The sequence below is a fragment of the Pelophylax lessonae genome (assembly GCF_965119305.1).
Source record: "Pelophylax lessonae genome assembly, chromosome: 4".
NCBI classification, from domain to species: Eukaryota; Metazoa; Chordata; class Amphibia; order Anura; family Ranidae; genus Pelophylax; species Pelophylax lessonae.
In genome coordinates, this window is record NC_138771.1 from 535,323,453 (window position 1) to 535,345,296 (window position 21,844).

General features: G+C 39.7%; 1 protein-coding gene across 1 annotated transcript in view; it reads left to right on the plus strand.

The window, feature by feature from the left end:
• The first annotated feature begins 3,939 nt into the window (after positions 1-3,939).
• The window catches only part of LOC309553882 (pyroglutamylated RF-amide peptide receptor-like), a 216,601-nt gene continuing 198,696 nt past the window's right edge, over positions 3,940-21,844 (plus strand). The window contains exon 1 of the mRNA XM_082255364.1: positions 3,940-4,962. Coding sequence (XP_082111490.1) covers positions 4,620-4,962 — 343 coding nt within the window. The 5' untranslated portion in view covers positions 3,940-4,619. The remainder of the gene's footprint in view (positions 4,963-21,844) is intronic.

Consider the following 21,844-nt stretch of genomic DNA (forward strand, 5'->3'; position numbering starts at 1 on the left):
AACTGTTTACAGCAATTTTACATTGTGAAGAGTAACTTTCTATCACCACTATGTCGGCCACAGCAGGATCCGGCTAGATTGTCACAGGGATTATATGGGCTTATATCTAGTGGCCATTTAGTGCACTAACCATTTCCCTTTACTTGACATTAACCCGCTGGACACATGACATAGTGAAGCACTAAGTATCTGCCATTTCCAGTTACCATCTGATTACAGTTGCTCACACAGCTCACAGCCAATATCTGCCTTCACATGCGATAGAGAATTGAGGTATTACAGACCTACTTCTCATTATTTAGACTCTATTCTAGGCATGCTGAGGCATCTCAACTCCCAGGGATTGAAGAAGTAACCGCAAGTTTTTCATTAACAGATCACTCCTCTCCCTCGGAATTGATGCAGACAGGGTCCCTGCTGGTAAAGGGTGGTGCTGACACACAGCACATTCCACCCACACAGATCCAAGGGGTCAACTTCACACTACATGTGTCATACACAGTATGTGTAGTTTTTACTTATTTTTTGTATTGACTTGTTTGTGTATTGCACCACTTAATAAAGTATTTTTTGCACTATTTACCCTGTGAGCCCGGTTTATGCAACCCTTCTGAGAGGGTCTTTCCCCCCTCATATTCCTTGGTTTTCACTCCATGCATGATCTCACCTTGTGGAGTTTCAGTGATCCTGAGAATGGTGAGGAATAAGCCCAGAATTACACGGGAGAATCTTGTCAATGATCTCAAGGCAGCTGGGACCATAGTCACCTAGAAAGCAATTGGTAACACACTACGCTGTGAAGGACTGAAATCCTGCAGCGCCCATAAGGTCCCAAGAAAGCACATGTTCAGGCCCGTCTGAAGTTTGCTAATGAACATCTGAATGATTCAGAGGAGAACTGGGTGAATGTGTAGTGGTCAGATGAGACCAAAATCTAGCCCTTTGGCCTCAATTCAACTCACCGTGTTTGGAGGTGGAGGAATGCGGCAAATGACCCCAAGAACACCCTCCCTACCGTCAAACATAGAGGTGTAACCATTATGCTTTGGGGGTCTTTTTCTGCAAAGGGGACAACACAACTTCACCACATCAAAGGGATAATGAATGGGGCCATAAACCTTCAAATTTTGAGTGAGAACCTCCTTCCCTTAGCCAAGGCATTGAAAATGGGTCTTGGATGGGTATTCCAGTATAACAATGACCCAAAACACACAGCTAAGGCCAGAAACGAGTGATACAAGAAGAAGTACATTAAGGTCCTGGATTGGCCTAGCCAGTCTCCAGACCTTAATCCCATAGAAAATATGTGTAGGGAGCTGAAGGTTCAAGTTACCAAATGTTAGCCTCAAAACCTTAATGACTTGGAGAGGATCTACAAAGAGGAGGGGGAAAAATCCCTCCTGAGATGTGTGCAAACCTGGTGGCCAACTACAAGAAATGTCTGACCTCTGTGATTGCCAACAAAGATTTTGCCACCAAGTAGTAAGTCATGTTTGGTGAGGGGGTCAATTACTTTTTTGAAATACGTTTTTCTGGGTATTTTTATTGTTATTCTGTCTCTCACTATAAAATAAAACTACCATTAAAATTATAGACTGATCATTTCTTTGTCAGTGGGGAAAATGTACAAAATCAGCAGGGGATCAAATACTTTTTTCCCTCACTGTATATATGGCTTTGATGTTCTGTTGTGTTCTGTATGCTGGGGCCCCCTTATGCTGTAGTACAGCAGACAGCCGCAGAGATGGTGGTGGCTTAAACAGCAACTCAGGACGCAGATGTCCTCGTTCAGGGTCAGCCTCCTGGTTCCAGCATCCAGCACCGCAACCTGCTCTCTCTCTGGAATTGCATGGCTTGACATAGCATGGTTTGGCAAAGCACAGCTCAATCACTCCTACCTTGCTGATGCTCTTCCTCCAACTGTCCAGCTACTTCCTGGGCTTTTACTTTTTATCTGGTCCCTCCTGCTCCTAGGTTCTTGTGGGTCTTGTAGTTGTGGCCCATGGACTACAATAGTTGGAATCCTTCTTCAAGACTACATCTCCAGACAATCTGTACAAACCTGGTCATAGCTAGGCAAGACACAATTTGACAATGCAATCTTGTGGACAAGTAAGATTCTGAATTTCAGTAACTTTGCCAAAAGTTAAACATTTAAGTATCGGTAGGCTGTAATATGTAAAATTTTTAGTTTTTAGTTTTGTATTTAAAATGCATTGATTTCTTTATACCATTTCACATGACTTTATTTATATGTTTCTGCGAATATACATATTAAACAAGCTGAAGAGGAAAAGTGATATAGATTGGGATAAACTAAACCACTGCCAGGGATGCTTGAGAGGTTGAAGCAACAGTATTTCAAAGATTTCTACCATATAAATAAGCTTTCACTAGTAACTTGGATTCCATTAAATAAGCTCTGTTTGCTAAAGTGCAGATCTCACTTGTACCATGAAAAGTCAATACACAGATATTATCACATGAATTTAGATGCAAAGCCTAAACATTTCATTTTCCAAAGCCTTGTGTATCGAACAGTTATTTTGCTTTGTTAACTTACTTGTTTTCACTTTTTTATCCTTTGTTGCATCTCAGCATTGCTAATTTTCTGTAGTGTTTATTTGCAGCCAATTTCATTATACTCAGTCAGGACTCTTGGTTGCTAAGATGCTGGCAACTGCTGCTTTGCTAGTAATCATTGATGCAGCTGGGGTCCCATTCACTGCTGGCCAGGGGATTTTCTTTTCAGCAGCCTAATGTAAACAATGAGTCTGTGAATACTGGCTGACATCATTGATCAAATATGGGCAGACCGAACAGAGTCTTTGGTTGCTAGGACATTAGCTGTCACTTGCACCCTAGTAACTAATTAAACTGTGTGTCTCAGCCATATTTGGTCACTGAGGACACCTGGGGATGCCTCCCGGCCTATTTACAATTTGAAATATACCAGCAGGCAAAAGGATAGGGGTTGCTAGGATGCCCTGAATAAACACACAAAATAGTACATGCAGTCCTTTATTGAGTGGAAAATAATAATAGTAATGCCCTTTAATGTAAATAAATATCCAAAAAATGATATTCTCACTGTGATTGATAGCAGAGTCTCAGTGGTTGCTGGGACCCTGGCAACATCTGGCATGTTAGCAACCATTAAAGCTGTGCTGTCATTCACAGCAGGATAGTGGTTGATATAATGCCGACATTTGGGTGGTCACACTATATTTTTTTGCTTTTTGCATAGGGTACCACCTTAAAACACATATCAGACCTGAAGCATTTGGTATTAATTTGCGGGGGACTCCGTGCTGTGTTTTTTTCTCTTTGCCATTTGTTTGACAATCCCTTGCCTATTGGCATTAAAAATAGACAAAATTGATTTTCAAGATTCACAATATACAACTTTTTTTTTCAGTTTGCTGAACACCCCTCGCACCAATCCCAAATACATTCAGCTCATTATTAACGGTCATAACAGTGGACTAGGACTGCATAATCTGTACTTAAACAGTCGCTACTCTTCATTGGAAACCTCTGCACAACTGAGAGATTCAGGGGCAGAGCATTGTCATTTTATAATAGGAAATTCCTAAAGAAAGAACTTCATGGCAGGATCACCAGGTATTATTTTAATGAAAGTTGCAGACTTAGAAATATTGAAATGTATTTTTTAAATTACATTGAAATGTTAAAGCTTTTGAAAATAAATGGTCCTTGTCTTATAGCATATTTTAGTTGTGCCGTACCTTTTTATTGCTATAGGTAACCTCTGCACACTTGCGCTCTAATTTTCCCTAAGCCAGGCATTGTAATGCTCCTATGCTGCCAGAGGTTTAGTGTCACGTTCACAGAGCAAGCCTGCTTGAATCCATCACATTCTTTTGAGCTGATGGAGGACAGCGTTGAGTCTGGCTCCCAGGGAATGTTTGTATTTTATGTTATAAACTATAAATTCAGACTGCCTTTCAGTTCCCTTTCATATATTTCCCTGCTCTTCCCCCATCCATTGCATTCTCATATTTACTGAGCAGAAAGTACACAGGACCTCTGGTCACATAAAGCAAGATTTTAATCACAGGCTTGCAATCAGCCTGACAGCGAGTAGAAGCCTATTGTACATATAAGCAGCAATGCTGCAACCAGATGCTCAGTCTTCTGTGAGCCACTGTGTGCTTCTCTGGCAAGCACTGCAACACAGACACCGTTTGATCGACTGCTGTAAGGCATTAAAAAGAGGAAAAAGAAGGAGGGGAAATGATCATTCCCAGTTCTGAAGAGGAGGAGAGAAACATGAGTAACATTGCCCTATAGGAAGCAGAGACATGCAATCCATCACTCTTTGGATATCACTGTGAAAAACTATGAGCTATGTCATATTGCTGGAACAGCTCTATAAAAAAAGTGCCTTCTTCATGGACCACTTAAAGCAGCTGACAGGTGATGGATTGGTGACTGACAATACCCAGTTACTATGCTATTTCAACGTTTAAGGTCTTTGCTGCTGTACTTCTGGATTGTGGTCACATGGGTCTTGGACCAGCCATGTGAGACTGTCTGGCTAAGCTGGTGGACTTGTGGCATTGTTAAGAGTAGTCTCAGCCAGGAACTTCAGCACCATGGACAGAAGACTCAACATCACTCCAGAAGCCTTCAACCAACTGCTGAAAGAGCACAATATGAGCAGGCTGGAGTTCATTGCATCCTATGGACTCAAGCCACTTGTTTATATCCCAGAGCTGCCCCTCAATGCCAAGGTCATCTTTTTGGTTCTATATATCATTATCTTCATCTTAGCTTTGTTTGGCAATAGCCTTGTGGTTTACATCATTATCAGGAAGAAGGCAATGAGAACAGCCACTAACATCTTTATCTGTTCTCTGGCTTGCAGTGACTTGCTGGTAACTTTCTTTTGCATCCCTTTCACTTTGCTGCAGAATATTTCATCTGAGTGGCTGGGAGGTAAGATGCACCATTTTTACACTTTATAGTCTGCACAAACTTTTGCAATGTATCTGTATACTATTCTTTGTCCAACAACTGCAGGAGAGAAGTTGTGGGACTAGAGGTCCTAACACTGGTTAGTGGGAAGATGAAAAGTAGTGTTAGAGGTGTTTTTAACAAATGCATAACATATTCTAAGGATTAGCTTAAAGCAGATGAGATAAAATTGACTGATCAATGGAAAAATTTGTAGAATTAATACATTTATAAACCAAGCAGGTAGGTCAGATGGACCATTAGTACCCTTACAGGATATAAATGGGTGATTATCTCTGAAATGTGGCTTTCAGCTTTTGAGCCTCTTGCTATTTGTTAGATTTTCTATGCATTAGGCTGTACATTACCACCTAAAGAATACAACTTTGCGTAGTAGATGTATTTACTGAGTTAATTCAGGAGTGAATAACTACTCCACCAGCTTTATTTAGTAAGGGTTACAAATGTGTAGTGCTCTTCGCAGACTGATACCACTTTACCAATAAAATGGTTCTTCACATATCTGTTGTGTCTAGAGTGTCCTGCTATGAAATAGCACCTCTGCTACCAAATTTGGTTGTATGGGAGGCACTTACTGAGAACGCCTCCTTCAAAGAAATTGGGATTCAAGAAAGACTCAAAGCAAAATCTCCCAACTTTAGTGTATATTTTTAATTAAATTTCCTTTTTAGTAACAATTCCTATATACACAAATCTGAGTCATCTGACTGTTTTTTTGTGAGGTTTCTACTAAATTCCCAAGTTGCTTATTCTGTTGTTACTTTATGATGTTCCTTCTAAAAAAAATTTCAGGAACTGTTGCTAGAATAGTTACTGTATATGTGGAGAAATGTGTACATTGTGGTCTAAGCAGTATCATCATCCTTGTATATCTATACCCTCCCAAACACAGACACTGTATAGACATAGACACAATGTAAAGCTGGGGGTGGGGGTATGCAGCTTCAACATTAGACCTGTTACGGCAGATTCTTGTCTTATCTCTAGCATGAATGCAGTTACTGTACTTCTTTGGTTACATTAAAAAAAAAAAACTTTGACTATGAGGAAAAATTAATGAGCAGTAAGATTAATTATTATCATTATGGGTTTCTTTGTAGAGGCTTATTAGACAGATCAATGTACAAGTAATCTGTCAATGAGGTGTAGCGGATTTTGGTGCATTACATTTAGAAATGTCACATTATCATTGAGGCATAAGAGCAATGAGCATGTGTTCAGACTATGCATTTCTACTGTGCTCCACTCAGGTCCTCAAAATTAATTGTTAAAAAAGACAAGAATGTTAAACACCAAGGAATTGATGCATATAGGTCACCAAAGGGTGAATTCATAAATTGCTGTAGAACCTCTCCATGACTATGTTAGAAACTCAGAATGAGTACATGGGGCTCTGCAATGTCATGAGTAAAAACTACTATGAGCTGTACAGTGACATGTTATGATCTCTGAGGTCATAGACCTCTGTTGTCTGCTTTCATCCAATTACATATACATGTTGGATAATAGCATATTCAGCAGATTGCAACAAGGTGACTCCACGGTGTCATACTGACAGGCACCCATGGAGCACAACAAGGTCAGACTTTTATAAATCTGGTGACTCACAAAGTTTAATTCATATTGACAAGCTCAGTACTTTCCACCAAACAACGTTAATACCAATGTCAAGGGGCTTTTCATAAAAAGGCAAAGAGTAAGCCATATCTACTAAACTGAAATAACATAATTGTTTCTTTGAATACCGTGTCCTAAAAAAGCTGAAACATGGTCATTTGGTATGGACTACTGCACATCATTGCTCTTTGCTCTGTATTCACGTATAATGTGATTTTTATAACATATACACTGTAACAGAACCGTGGCCCCACAATGTGCGTGTGTGCTTCCGTCAGAATACCGCTTCCTTCAGTCTTGAACATAGATATCAGATATTCTAGCCGCCCTCATACAAAACTAGCCGAGAATAGCATGTATAAGATTTGGAACATTTATTGAATAGACTCACACCAAATATATATACCACACCAAGTCAGTGCCTTATTACATTATCATATGCAGATGAAATTGTGTACAGAAATATGATTAACCTGAACTAATTACCTAGCCATCTGCCCAGAAACAATAGGTAAATGGGAATCCACATCTAGACAATGTTATAATTAACATATTAAATGACTCAGCACTGCAAAAAGGCTAAAACAAAATACATTACACATTATCTTAAGCATAAACACAGAACACCTTAATAAACGGACAATAGCAGGAGACCCCAGTAGCAGACTGTCCAGCTCCTACATTGGAGTACATGGAATCCACATCTAAGCAATGCTTTAATTATTTAGGAGTGACAGACTTCATGGCAACAGGCTATAGGTATCACAGTGTAAAGTCGGATTAATTCTTCATATATTTCCTGAGGTATTTTGTTGATAAATATTACTGCCCCATTTCAAGTAATCCAAACCATATTCTCAGTGTCCATTAAGTAGTTGTCCATCATTTTCTTGGTCACCCTGTGCCCCTAATAGACACAGGGTGACTTACACATAAGAGGGTCTTAGGGAGGTGAGAGAGATATTTCGCAACCTCTCTAAGGTACGCTGGGTTCTATGCCCCCCCCCCCCCCAACCAAAGTGACTCCCGTCACATACACAAACCAGGTAAATGTCACAGTTCAGTGACATAATTATTCCACACTCTCCAGCTTATATTGCTCAATTGCTTTACCTGTGAAGATAGAGTATGGGTGTTTCTTTTTAGTTTTTAGTAGAACCCTAAAACAATCTAATGGTAGATTCTTACAGTGTCCTATGACCCAATTTCATTCCCAATCAATATCTAAAAACTGAATGCAAGTATACCTATTTTGTTCAAGTGTGCATTAGATAAGCTATTGCCTTTATCTGCAATGTTCTAGGTGTAATTAGTAACAACTCCCTCCATGTTTTATGAACAAAAATCTGTAGAAAACAAGAAGGAACAACGAGGTTGATTTACTAAAACTGTAGAGTGCAAAATCTGGTGCAGATGTGCATAGTAGCCAATCAGCGTTTAATTTCAGTTTGTTCAATTAAACTTTGATTAAAAAAAATCTGGAAGCTGATTGGTTTCTATGCGCAGCTGCACCAGATTTTGCACTCTACAGTTGTAGTAAATCAATCCCAATGTATGGCTTGGCTTCCCTGGCACACTTAATTCCTTCCCACCGCTGCCTCCTGACCCTTTAAGGGGTTCTAAATGTCATGAGGTAGAGGCAGGCTTTCCGATCATGTGGCCGCTGTGATTGGCTGTAACAGTAGTCACATATTCATAAAGTTCTCAATCCCAAGTATTCATCAGGAGCTTTCCTGTACCCACTGGTAGCTGTACTGGGAGCACACAGGGCACACACTCTCAGCACAGAAAAATGTTTATATGCAGTCTCTCAGCCTTAAAGCCCACTCGCCAAAAGGCTGCATATATAGGTACGGCCAGCGGAAAGAGGTTAAACACCTACTGTATATATAAATAATTTGCCACTGCATTGCATTTGACATAGCATATGGAAAATTATTTCATAGGACACAGCTTGATCTGAAAGGAGTTGTAAAGTTGTAAAGTCAGAAGGTTTTTTTTTTTTATCCTAATGCATTCTATGTATTAAGATAAAAAGCCTTCTGTGTGTAGCAGCCTCCCCAGCACCCCCTAATATTTACCTGAACCCAATCTCTGTCCAGCGATGTCCACGAGTCCCTCGGCCATCCAGGACTCTGCCTCCTGATTGGCTTAGACACAGCAGGGGCTCCATTGGCACCCGTGGCTGTCAATCAAAGTAAGTCAGCCAATCAGGAGAGAGAGAGGGTGGGGTCCAGTGGCAGCTCCGTGTTTGAATGGTGCCCCCATAGCAAGCTGCTTGCTGTGGGGGCACTCGATTGGAGGGAGGAGCCAGAAGCAGCAAAGAGGGACCCAAGAAGAGGAGGATACAGGCTGCTCTGTGAAAATCCACTGCGACAGAGCAGGTAAGTCAAATATGTTTGTTATTTAAAAAGAAAAAAAAAACAAGACTTTACAATCACTTGAAGGTTAATTTTGGATGAGCTTTTTTTGGATCACGACTCAACAATTTTCCATGTGCTGTATTATGTAGTTAGCTCAATAAATGCATGTTGTAAATGTGTCTTGATTTGTCATGATAGACTAAGCATGCACAGCCTTTAACTGCTCAGCTGTGGTTAAACTGTAAGTCCCAGCATGCCCTGCAAACAGGCTAATCTGTGTTATAGATTGTGATAAGTACTCATGTTTAGGGAAGTCAGTCACTTTGGTGTCACAGTAAGACACCTTTATGTCTACAATTCTGACGGCTCCCTCTCCTTTTTTGTCATTTCCTTTATGGTAATCCATTGGATCCTTCAGAATTAATTAGGCGTACAGACTATATCCTGACAAGATAAAGATATAAGTAGCACAATCACATTCACTTGTCACGCCAAGAGCTCATGCAAAGCAAACAATGATGTATGCTATCTGTCTACATCTCCTCATTTCTCTTCCCTCCCTGATTATTATATTTACCCCCTACCAACCAGGATGGAACATTTAACTTCTACTCATTGATTTTTTTTCTCTCCCCATGATCTTATCCCTGTCTGTAAAGGGATGTTCTTAGTGGGTCCTTGCCACTGCACTCCCTTGAGTGTTCTGTTATACAGCTGATCCTGTATTCACTGTGCTTCTGAGAATCACCTCTCCTACAATTGTCACAATTAATCGGTTGAAGAGACTCTTGATGATTGTCACTGATTGCTCAACGCTACAGTTATTCCTGACAATCCACCAAATGTTCCTGACTATTACAGATTCACCTGTGTAGAAATTCAGACTCACTATTTCTAAAGAAGGAACAAAGTCAGTCAAGGAAATTTTTTAGTTGTGGTCTAGCAGGATTGCGAAAAAAATCCATATATGGCAGAGCCCTTAGCTATGCTAATTGCAATTCAAAATAACTCAAAATTATAAGGAAACATTCATACTATACAGTAGCACAGTAGCAGTGTGTAATGAAGATGTGTAAAAAAGCATTTTTTCAAAGCATGAAATTTGAATTGAAATGAATATATATATATATATATATATATATATATATATATTAGCACTTAGATATCAATGACCATAACATAGTCCCATATCTTGCAATCCTCTTCTTAACATGTTACATGCGGCCCCCACACCTCCCCGATCCCCACCGTGACAGCTAGCGGGGTTATTCTCCCGCCCACACAGCCATTTCACTGATTGACAGGGCTCTGTGCATGGAAAACTACAAGATCTGGCAGCCTTTGTGACTGTCGTCTTGAAGTTTTTTTAATTAACTACCACGGCGCTGTGGAGTGCCATGGTAGTTAATTCATGCTTCCTGTCAAGTTGTATCTGCTTACCCATATGGGGTGTACAGGCACACAGATACACTAGCGGACCTGCATGGCTCCAGCAATCTCCTGATCACTGGTACAATGCTTTACAGCAGGGGTGTCAAACCCAGTTTCATCACGGGCTGCATCAGCAGTATGGTTCCCCCTAAGGGCAGTTGTATCTGGGGTATGCTACATACAGAGTTCAGGAGTGTTTTAAGTACAGAGTGCAGTTCCAGGTGTGTGTTATGTACAGAGTGCCGTTTTTCTGGGTGCACTACATACAGAGTGCAAAGTTCAGGAGTGCGTTACGTACAGAGTGCAGAGTTCAGGGATGCGTTACGTACTGAGTGCAGAGTTCAGGGATGTGCTGGGCCCAGTTATACCTGCAAAAAAATTTACATTTATTATTATTTTTTTTCAAAAAGTAAACTTGTCCTTAAACTCTCACCAGAGCAATCGACTCTTAATACATATGAGAGTTAAACAAAGCTTGATAACAAACAGACCTCCAGAAATTATATCCAGAAAGAAAATAAAACGATATAATGTAGTATGCTTTGAAACATGCTAGTTATATAATTTAATGTGTGATAATTTCCCCAGAGCTAAGCGAGTGTGGCAAAGTTTCCCCTTTGTAAAGAATACCCAATAACATGCAAGATAAATTTAAAAAAATACAGCTTTTTGCTTGCACATGATTGGATGATGGAAGTCAGCAGAGCATCATCTCATTCACTAAGCCCTGGGGAGACTTACCTTGCAAACAGGGTTGGTGCCACCGCTAGGCAAACTAGTCAGCCGCCTAGGGCGCAGCCACGGCTACTGGTTTATATATACAAGAGATCAACCTTGCACTAGGACAAATGTTTATAAAACAACTGCTGTGCTTAAAATTCCTTGAATACTGGAAAAATGGGCAAAAATATAAAGTGCGCTGTTGTTTTTTTACACAACAGCACACTTTATATTTTATATTACAGCCACTGGTTTCCCTACTCTCCGCCAGCTATATAACACTAGGTTGGCTTTCCCACTCAGTCCGCTGATGTTCCCCACATGCTGGGCAGACGTTCCACATACTGCTGCCGCTTTGGATGATGTTAGCTGCAGACGCAGCCATCTCCTGCAAACTTCAACCAATGCGTGAAGAAGAGGTATGCAGCCAATGAGGTGCCGCGCAAGTCATGCTGCGCGCAACATCACTTTCTCCCAGCTCCCCAGTCAGTCTCCACACGGAGCTAACCTTGGCAAGGAGGTGACAAAGCATCCCTGCGCACGCTGTATTTGCCGATGTGTTAAGAAATGTATCAGTAGTTGGACTGAAAATCATATGCTTTTTTAATATTATGGTATCATCATGGCAAAAAAATTTGTATACTGTAATGGCACACAGTTAAATAATAAAAATGTGTCTTCATAAAAAAACAAAAACACTGTGACCATTTGACATACATTACACTGGGATCAGTGATCAAAGCATGTATTAAGCTGTTATTTGACACTGCATAGAGCCATTCAGTTACAGCCCATGATTGGCTGTCCAGGGTTTCTGATGGCTGTGACAGAAGCCTTGAGTGAAATCTGATCCCATCATCCTAGTGCATACTGGGACCATTTTTTTTTTTTTTTAAGTATTGAAGTTTCATTTTTTTTTTTTTTTTGGGGGGGGGGGGGGTTGCAAGTAGCTGGTCTTGCCTAGGGTGCAAAATAGTCCAGCATTTACCCTGATTGCAAAGTGAGCAGTTTACTTGCATTTAGCATACCAACCCCACTGTCTTTACCCAAGAGCTGTAAAGGATTGCAATACTGTATTGCACCATTGTAATTCCTACATGCCAGCAGCAGGAAGCCCCTGCATAGGTTTAGGTGAACCCTGTCCATCCTTTTCATATCATGGAAATCCAGAAACCCAATTTTGAAAGGCAGAATACATCATACAAGGATCCCTGATGCCTTCAATGTTCTTGATCCTGGATTGAATGCTCTCTAAGATTCAGAGGTGAGGAACTTGAGTCACATGACTTGACTTAAGTCAGACTTAAGTCACCAGTTTGAGGACTTGAGACTTGCTTGACTAAAATTAATAAAAGACTCGACTTGACTTTGACTTGGTATTCATGACTTGAGACTTGACTTTGACTTGAGACATATGACTCGAAATGACTTTACTTTTTTAGGTTATTAAATATTTGCATTTTCTCAAGATGTGTTAAAGCAAAATGAATGTGCCTGTTATGTTTCTGACACCACAGTCACTTAAAACACCTCAGTGTGTTCTGATTTTTAGGACACAGGCTGTTTAACAATGGAAATACTTAACATGTTTTTAGTGTGTGTGATGTTGAAACATGACCGGACAAAGGATTTTGAGCTGTTTGTGCATTCAAAGTGTTTCTTTAATATGCCAAGAAAAAATCACTAAGCAGTTTTGTTAATGTTGAAAATAAAACAAAACCTTTCCTGACCACTGACTTTTAACTGATTTAAAGGTGAAAATTGGGGTAGATCGGTATTTTGACTTGATTTGTGACTTGACCAAAATAAATAATAGCAGGGACTCGACTTGACTTGCTTGCTTTTCGCCACAGTAACTTGGGACTTGCTAGAGACTTGAAGGTTAAGACTTGAGACTTGCTTGTGACTTGCACATGTGTGATTTACTCCCATGTCTGCTAAGATTAGCTAAACTCAGGCAGGGGATTCCCTATAACCAGCTACAGAAATCTATGCAATATTACTTACAGCTAACATCTTTCATTGATCCATCTAAAGAGATAAAAGATGAATCCTGGTTGGTTCCCATGGGATGCTGCATTTTTTCACATCATACCCTTGATATTTGCACTGTCTGTATGTGTGCACTCCAGATTATCCACAATATCCATTGTAAGGAATACCTAACATTCTTTTTGCTTATAAACTTCTCAGTGGTAAAAGTATTTCGCTGTCAAAATGCCTATATTCTGAAGGACTTTCATTTGACTAATGCTTTGTACACACTATCAGATAATCGGACGACTTATCGTTTGCATTTTGTTGTATGATACTAATATCGAATTCAACAATGCATATAAACATAGGATTTTTTTTGTGCGATTCTGGAAAAGCTTCCTGGTTGCTTAGCTACATATCGGATAGTGCAAAACAAAAACAATGGCAGCCAGGCTTTTTCCGGGTTATTTTTCTGTTTCCGATCATTCGTTGTCTTTGTCTATCGATTTTTAGCGAACGCATACTGTACTGATTAAACGATTGTCGATCGCTAGGCTATCGTATGACAACATTTTTCGTGTTTGTCCCTTCGGATTTTGTTGGATGAAATGTCGTGAACGGCTGTCGAAAGCTGTGTACTAACGATCAGATTATCATGCGATCAATTCGAAAGGGTTATTTTTCATACGATTATCTGATTGTCTGTATGAGGCATTAGGGTGTGGTTTTCATCATCCCAATTTACATCTAACACATTGAACTCCTCTATTGGGTGGGTTTGTGAAGGGCAACCCAGATATAGACAACTATAACATTAAAAAAAAAAAAAATCCTTTAAAAATGAATCTTTTATTTCTTGGTCAACGTTGCATAAAAAAAACCCCCATCAAGGGCGTATATCATTAGAACGACTTTTTACATAACAGATCATACCATAGTAGGAAATACTCTGTATTATTACAGCATAATTATATACAACAAGTGGCACATGAGTGTATTTCCCAGCTACTTGCTGTTATATTACATCACTATGTTGTACATCCAATACAGTAGATGGTTGTGAGAGCTGAAAAAAAAAAATCCCAACGCGTTTCAAAAGTTAAACTGATATCTTCTTCAGGGATTATATACCACTCTGTAAACAATAATAACCATTATTAAAAAATATCCCACTTCAGAATAACAGTATCAGTCAAAGGTTACATAGATAATAACTTAAGTAACTAAGGAGTAGAACAGCAATAGAACAGTAAGTAGCTATGTGCCATTAGTTGCATATTGTTATGCTGTAATATTTTCCACTATGGTATAATTTGTGATTTTATGTAAAGTCATTTTAATGATATACACCCTTGATGTTTGTTTTTTTTGTTTTTTTGACGTTGTCTAAAAAATAAAAAAAAATTTTTTAAAGAATTTTTTTTTTTTTAATGTTATAGTTGTCTATATATCTGGGTTGCCCTTTACAGTCCCACTTAATAGAGGAATTTATTGCGTTAACTGCCTATATTCTTGCTTTTATTGGCATCCAGGACAGGTTAACATTGCTTGTAATTTCTTAATATGTCCATTTTCCTTGCCTATTAATGACAGAAAGAAGATAATTATTTTAATTTGTGTACATGCACTCTCACCTGTACATTTTATAAATCATACCATAGTCGCTGACTATTTTATTTGCTTAAAACCTAGTGTGAACAAATATTCCTGTTCCTTAGCCATGAGTGCCCCCAGCCGCTGTGATCTCTATATACTTATCATAGGACCCCTGTCACTATATTACCTCCTCCCATCAGTGCTGTGCAGCAGGAAAGGTGGAAGCTTAATGAACAAGTCAGGAGAAGCTGCTAGAATGTCATTCGGTCACCTCCAATTCATAAGACAGCTGGCTTTCCTTATTAAGTTGTCTAAAAGGGAATATCTGTTTCTGGCAGTGTGCTTTTTTATGTGCCTGAATTAAATCTGATTTAACCACTTCCATTCCAGGCCTATTCTGGCATTGCTCTTCTATATAATTTTTTTCCTCTTAATCATCATTTTCTTGCTAGAAAATTACTCAGAACCCCAAAACATTATATATGTTTTTTAGCAGAGACCCTAGGGAGGGAATAAAATGGCGGTCGTTGCAACATTTTATGTCACACGGTATTTGCGCAGCAATTTTTCATGAATTCATTAAATTCATGCTTCGTGAATTAAAAAAAAAAACTAAACACTAAAGTTAGCCCAATTTTTTTTGTATAATGTGAAAGATAATGTTACACCGATAAATAGACACCTAACATGTCACGCTTTAAAATTGTGCAGGCTCGTGGAATGGTGCCAAACTTGGTACTTAAATATCTCCATAGGCGACACTTAAAAATGTTTGCAGATTACCAGTTACATAGTTACATACATAGTTACATAGTAGTTAAGGTTGAATAAAGACAATGTCCATCCAGTACAACCTGTGTAGGTGTGTGTGGCCATAATCATTTCCCATACCCCTGAATGTTTTGATCCTTGAGATGTACGTCCAAGAGTCTTTTAAACATAGCCATACTTCCTGCAGTTACAACCATTTGTGGTAGAGAATTCCACAGTCTTGTAGACCTAAATGTAAAGAACCCCCTGCGTAGCCTGAAGTTAAAACGCTTCTCCTCTAATCGCATTGTATGGCCTCGTGTCCTCATGCATTCCTTGCGACTGAATAGTTTTTTTCCTATGTCGAGATCACCGTTGAGGTATTTGTAAATCGCTATCATGTTCCCTCTCAGGCGTCTCTTCTCTAGGGAGAATACATCAAGCTTGTAAGCGCTCTTCAAAATTAAGGTCCTCCAATCCCCTAATTAGTTTTGTTGCCCTTCTCTGGACTCTCTGCAGCTCCAACATATCCCTTCTGAGGACTGGCGACCAGAACTGGACAGAATATTCCAGATGTGGTCGGACCAGTGTTTTATAAAGTGGTAGGATTATAGTTTTATCTCTGGAATACATCCCCTTCCTTATGCATGCTAATATTCTGCCGGCTTTGGCAGCTGCCGCTTGACATTGCATGCTATTGCTAAGTCGATCCTCTACTAAGACTCCCAGATCTTTCTCCATTTTTTTATTCCCCCAGATGTCCCCCCCCCCCCCCTAAAGTGCATTGTGCTTTAATGTTTTTAGTCCCCAAGTACAATACCTCACACTTCTCCACATTAAACCTCATTTGCCATGTACTTGCCCACTCTGTTATTTTGTTCAGGTTATTCTGTAGGATTTCTGCCTCACGATGTTACGTTATTGCCCTGCCCAATTTTGTGTAATCTGTAAAAACTGAGATTGAACGAATGATCTCCTCCTCAATGCTATTTATGAATAAATTGAACAAAATTGGTCCCCGGACTGAGCCTTAGGGGTCCCCACTCACCACCCCCAGACCAGTCTGAGTACGCGTTAATAATTACCACCCTTTGGACACGCCCCTTCAACCAGTTCCGTATCCAAGAGCAAACCTTGTGGTCGATGCCTGCAGACCTTATTTTATAAATTAAGTGTTTGTGGGGAACTGTATTAAACGCCTTAGCAAAATCCAGGTGCACCACATCCACTGGTCTCCCCCTATCTAGTTCACAGCTCACCTCCTCGTAGAATGTTAAGAGATTGGTTTGACAAGAACGCCCTTTTCTAAACCCGTGCTGATTACTGCTGATGATGTTGTTGTCTTTAGCAAACTCTTGGATGTAGCCCCTTATCACCCCTTCCAGAAATGTACATACTATTGACGTCAGGCTTACCGGCCTATAATTTCCCAGGATATGCCTCTGCCTCTGTTACAGAGGAGGACTTGGGCTAGAATTGTTGCCCTCGCTCTAATGTTTGCAGCGATACCTCACATGTGTGGTTTAAATATGTGGGTGCAACGCTGTGCTATTGCTTTGGGATTTTGTAATGGAAACAATAACAGTAGAGAGTCCCAACTATATTATTTTGAGAATAATAAAAAAGTGCAGCGCTATATTATTTTGAGCCAAAAGGCATGCCTTGCTCATCCTTATTTTAAAAAGACTGGTCATACTTTAATGTACGTTAACCAAAACCAGTTTCTGTTGAACTGGCCAATACTGGCCAATATTCAGCCCATGTGTACAGGGCCTAACAGATGGACAAATCCCCCTGCTGGGCAATTGTATTCTGACAGCCACCACTTGTTAGTTAGTTGTTGTTAGTTTGCTTTACCTGATATCATATGCACTCATTTGATCGGCAGATACATTGATTCTCTGTATATAGATAGTGTCTGAACAATGTACTAAACTTTGTCAATCAACATTAACCAGCAACTCCACTTCTGTTGAGAAAAAAGCATTCCCCTCTGGATGATCAATGTACATGGCAAGGATTTTAACAAACCTTGTTGCAGATTCCTACCTTTTGTTATTCTGAAGAAATCACTGTAAGTTTCTCTGTGCCCCCGTGCTAAGGGAGTATAACGGGAGTGGTTATGTAATTATCAACTGCAGAGCACGAATAAAGAAAGCTGCTGGGTCTGCATCCCTTTAGATGTGGTTTTCTGTTGAGTGTATCCCACCAAAGTTGCATTTTTGTTGCAAGGGAAGTCTGAAATCTGACTTGTATCTGAATGCAGATTTCTGTGAAGATCAGTGAGCCAATCACACAAGCAGAAATTGGCATATTTTTGAGGGGGGGGGGGGGTGTGTCTGTCTCCATGTGGGAAGTGTTCTCAACATGAGTGTGAAATAGGACCTAGTTGATGGGAGAGTGGTGATGAGTCTGAAGCAGTATGGGTGGAAATGTACATGGGTGTGCATAATACAAATATTATCATTGGAGTCTGTTATAGACCTCTCAGTATTAATTTTATGGTGCATTTTATTGAGGCCCCCACTAGAAATGATGCTCTGTTAGACCTGGTAATCTCAAACCATGCAGAGCTTATTAATAATGTTCATATAAAAGTACATCTGGGTAGCAGTGACCATAATATCATTTCATTTAATGTTAGCTGTAAGCAAAAAACGCATAAAGGAAATATAAAAACACAACTTTAAGAGAGCAAATTTTCCAAGGATGAGGGCTGCTCTCCAGGATTTAGACTGGGAGGGAATATTGGCATTGATGAGCACAGAACAGAAATGGGAAATTTTCAAAAAGACTTTATGCAAACTCACTGCAAAGTATATTCCCATGGGCAATACGTTTAAAAGGCTAAAAATAAAACCTATGTGGCTCACGACCAAAGTTAAAGCGGAGTTCCTGCCACAGAAAAAAAATTTCAATGAACATACCCCTGGGACAGTCAGGGCTAGTACATTCCACAATGGATAGCCTCTGATCTGTCCCAGTTCGCACTTACCTTTTAGAAGAAATACTTACTTTTAAAATTTCTTCTCCAGTGCTGCCATCTCATGTATGAGCAGCTTGAAGCCAGCGCGATCCTCTTCTGCGTCCTCTTCCGTCCTCTTCGGTCCCACGATGCACTGCGCTGGCCCCGCCATCACTTCCGGGTCTGCAGCGTCATCCCTGCACAGCTTCTGGGCATGCCCAGAAGCTGTTTAGCAAGGTATGACCCGCCTACACCGGAACTGACGTCGGGGCCGGTGCAGGCGCATTGATTCCTGGGATCGATGATGTTCAGCTCCCAGGAATCATTGCAAATCGGAAGTGACGGCGCGGGCCGCGGCCGAGGAAGGAGGAAGTGGATGGTAAGGTGAGTATATTATCCTCTCTAATAAGGTAAGTAAGCAAAAAAAAATGCCGGGAATATCCAATTCTTGCTCAGGTAAGGATAAGGAAGCGGATGCCATAAAATCTACAGACAAGATTTTGTGGCTGGAACTCCGCTTTAAAAAAGGTATAAATAATAAGAAAAGAGCTTTTAAAAAATATAAAAATTAAGGAACACTATCATTGTTTAATTGTTACAAAGAATATAACAGAATATGTAAAAAGGAAACCAAGGATGCAAAAATTCAAAATGAACGACAGATTGCAACAGATAGTAGGACAAACTCCAAAACATTCTTTAAATATACTAATAGTAAAAAGGTTAGCTCTGAGCATGTAGGCCCTTTACAAAATAATCTGGAGTGGGTGACTGGGGACAGAGAAGGCAAATTTATTAAATACTTTCTTCAGCTCTGTGTATACAAAGGAGCATGGGGGAACTCATGACAATAATGAGGATGATATTGACACAGCCCCAAAGTGGCTCAAAAGTGACATGGTCAGAAATATTTAGACAGAATAAGTGTGGATAAAGCCTCTGGACCAGATTGAGCGCTGTAATTTCAAAGCCTTTGTTTCTAATTTTTAGGGACTTGTTAAGGACTGCAATATTACCACTGGATTGGCATAGGGCCAATGTGGTGCCTATATTTAAAAAGGGATCAAAGTCTTTGCCAATTCACTATAGACCTGTTAGTTTAACTTCCATAGTCAGGAAGATACTGGAGAGTTTAATAAAAGACCACATAGATGAGTTCTTGCTGGAAAAAAATATTTTAAGCAACAGTAGGCATGGATTCTTAAAGGACAGAAGTTTTCAAAGAAACCTGATTTCTTTTTATGAGGAGGTAAGTAAAACCTTGGACAGAGGGGTGGCTGTGAATGTAGTATACGTACTTGGATTTTGAAAAAGCATTTGACACAGTTCCCCACACACGGCTAATGTGTAAGGTAAAGTCTACAGGCTTTGAAAGATAAGTTTGTAAATGGATAGAAAATTGGCTAAAAGATAGAATTCAGAGAGTAGTGGTTAATGATTCTTACTCTGAATGGTCTAAGGTTATCAGTGGTGTACCCCAAGGTTCAGTGTTGGGACCCTTACTTTTTAATTTCTTTATAAATGATATAGGGTCTGGGATTAAAAGTACCATTTCAGTCTTTGCAGATGACACCAAGCTTTGCAGTGGAATAGCTTCCTTACAGGATGTCTCCAATTTACAAGCTGACCTCAATGCACTGTTTCATCGGTCAACTATGTGGCAAATTAGGTTTAATGTTGATAAATGTAAAGTTATGCACTTGGGGGCTAAGAATATGCATGCATCATACATACTAGGGGGAGTAGAACTGGTGGAATCCATAGCGGAGAAGGGTCTGTTTGTTCTGATAGATCCTAAGCTTAATAATAGCATGCGATGCCAAGCTGCATTTTCCAAAGCAAGCAGTCCTTTCATGTATTAACAGAGGCATGGACTCCAGAGAGAGAGATATAATTTTGCCCCTGTACAAATCATTAGTAATGCCTTATCTGGAATATGCAGTTCAGTTTTGGGCACCAGTTCTTAAAAAGGATATTGAGGAACTGGAGAAAGTGCAGAGAAGGGCAATCACACTGATAAGAGGCATGGAGGAGCTCCTATGAGAAAAGATTAGAGGAACTTAGAGAAGAAGAGATTAAGGCGGGATATGATCAACATGTATAAATACATAAGGGGTCCATATAGTGAACTTGGTGTTGAGTTATTCACTTTAAGGTCAACACAAAGGGCAAGGGGGCACTCTTTATGTCTAGAGGAAAATAGATTTTGTCTCCAAATACGGAAAGGTTTCTTCACTGTATGAGCTGTGAAAATGTGGAATAGACTCCCTCCAGAGGTGGTTCTGGCTAGCTCACTGGATTGCTTTAAAAAAGGCCTGGATTCTTTCCTGAGTGTACATAATATAAATGGGCACTAATACTTATAGTTAAAGTTGATCCAGGGAATATGCCATTGCCCCTCGGGGATCAGGAAGGACTTTTTCCCCCCTGCTGTAGCAAATTGGATCATGCTTTGCTGTGGTTTTTTCACCTTCCTCTGGATCAACTGCAGGTATAGGATTGTGTATATGGGAATGTATGGTTGAGTTCTCTTTACTGTTTCTTTTTTAACATTTTTTTTTAATTGGTTGAGCCAGATGGACTTGTGTCTTTTTTCAACCTGACTAACTATATCTGGGGGGGGGGGGGTGTTCTGTACACATTCTGTGTACAGAACACCTCCAGGTAGCCATATTGCATTGCATTTTCAGATAATTATAACAGCTGAAGATTGGAAAGGAAGGGTAACTTTTAATAACATTCAATACAATATGACTTGTGTTGCAATTGTACTGTATATGCTATCTTTTTTATTTTATTTTTTGTATTTGCTATCTTTTTTCCTCACGAAAGTGGAGTTACCGTTAACTATTTTAATCCCTATGCTGTAAGTCTTAGTAAGTAAACAGGACTGTTTTATTTCTACTGTTTTTTACATTTCCTTGTTTTAAACATTTTTTTATTACATTTTCTGGTTTATGGTCTTGGCCAAAATGATGTCATACATCCCAAGAGTGTTCATGGGTGTTTTTTTTTTCCCTTCATCTGAAGGAGGGTCTTTCTCAGCTAAGTACACCCTCCCACCTGCATGCCTGAGCTAAGGGCAGATTAATTCCAGAAAGTAAATGCTACATGGATCATCTGCTATTACTTAAGATGGTCACAGCTAGAAATGCTAGGGGGTGTATTTCAAAGTGATTTCTCAACAAAATAAAGCATCAAGATGTGGATGGATAAGTTAGTCTGCTATGAATAATACAATGAATGAAAAAGTGTGTTCAGTTTGTGGTGCTCAGATACAGTTTAGTTCCACGTTAAGACTGTGTCAGAAGGTTTATTTTTTGATAGCAGCTTCTACAGACAAAGTTTGCTACATACACCCTCGGTACTTTGATTCATTTTTTGGATGTGTGTAGCTTGCCAAATGTACGCAACTGAATGAACT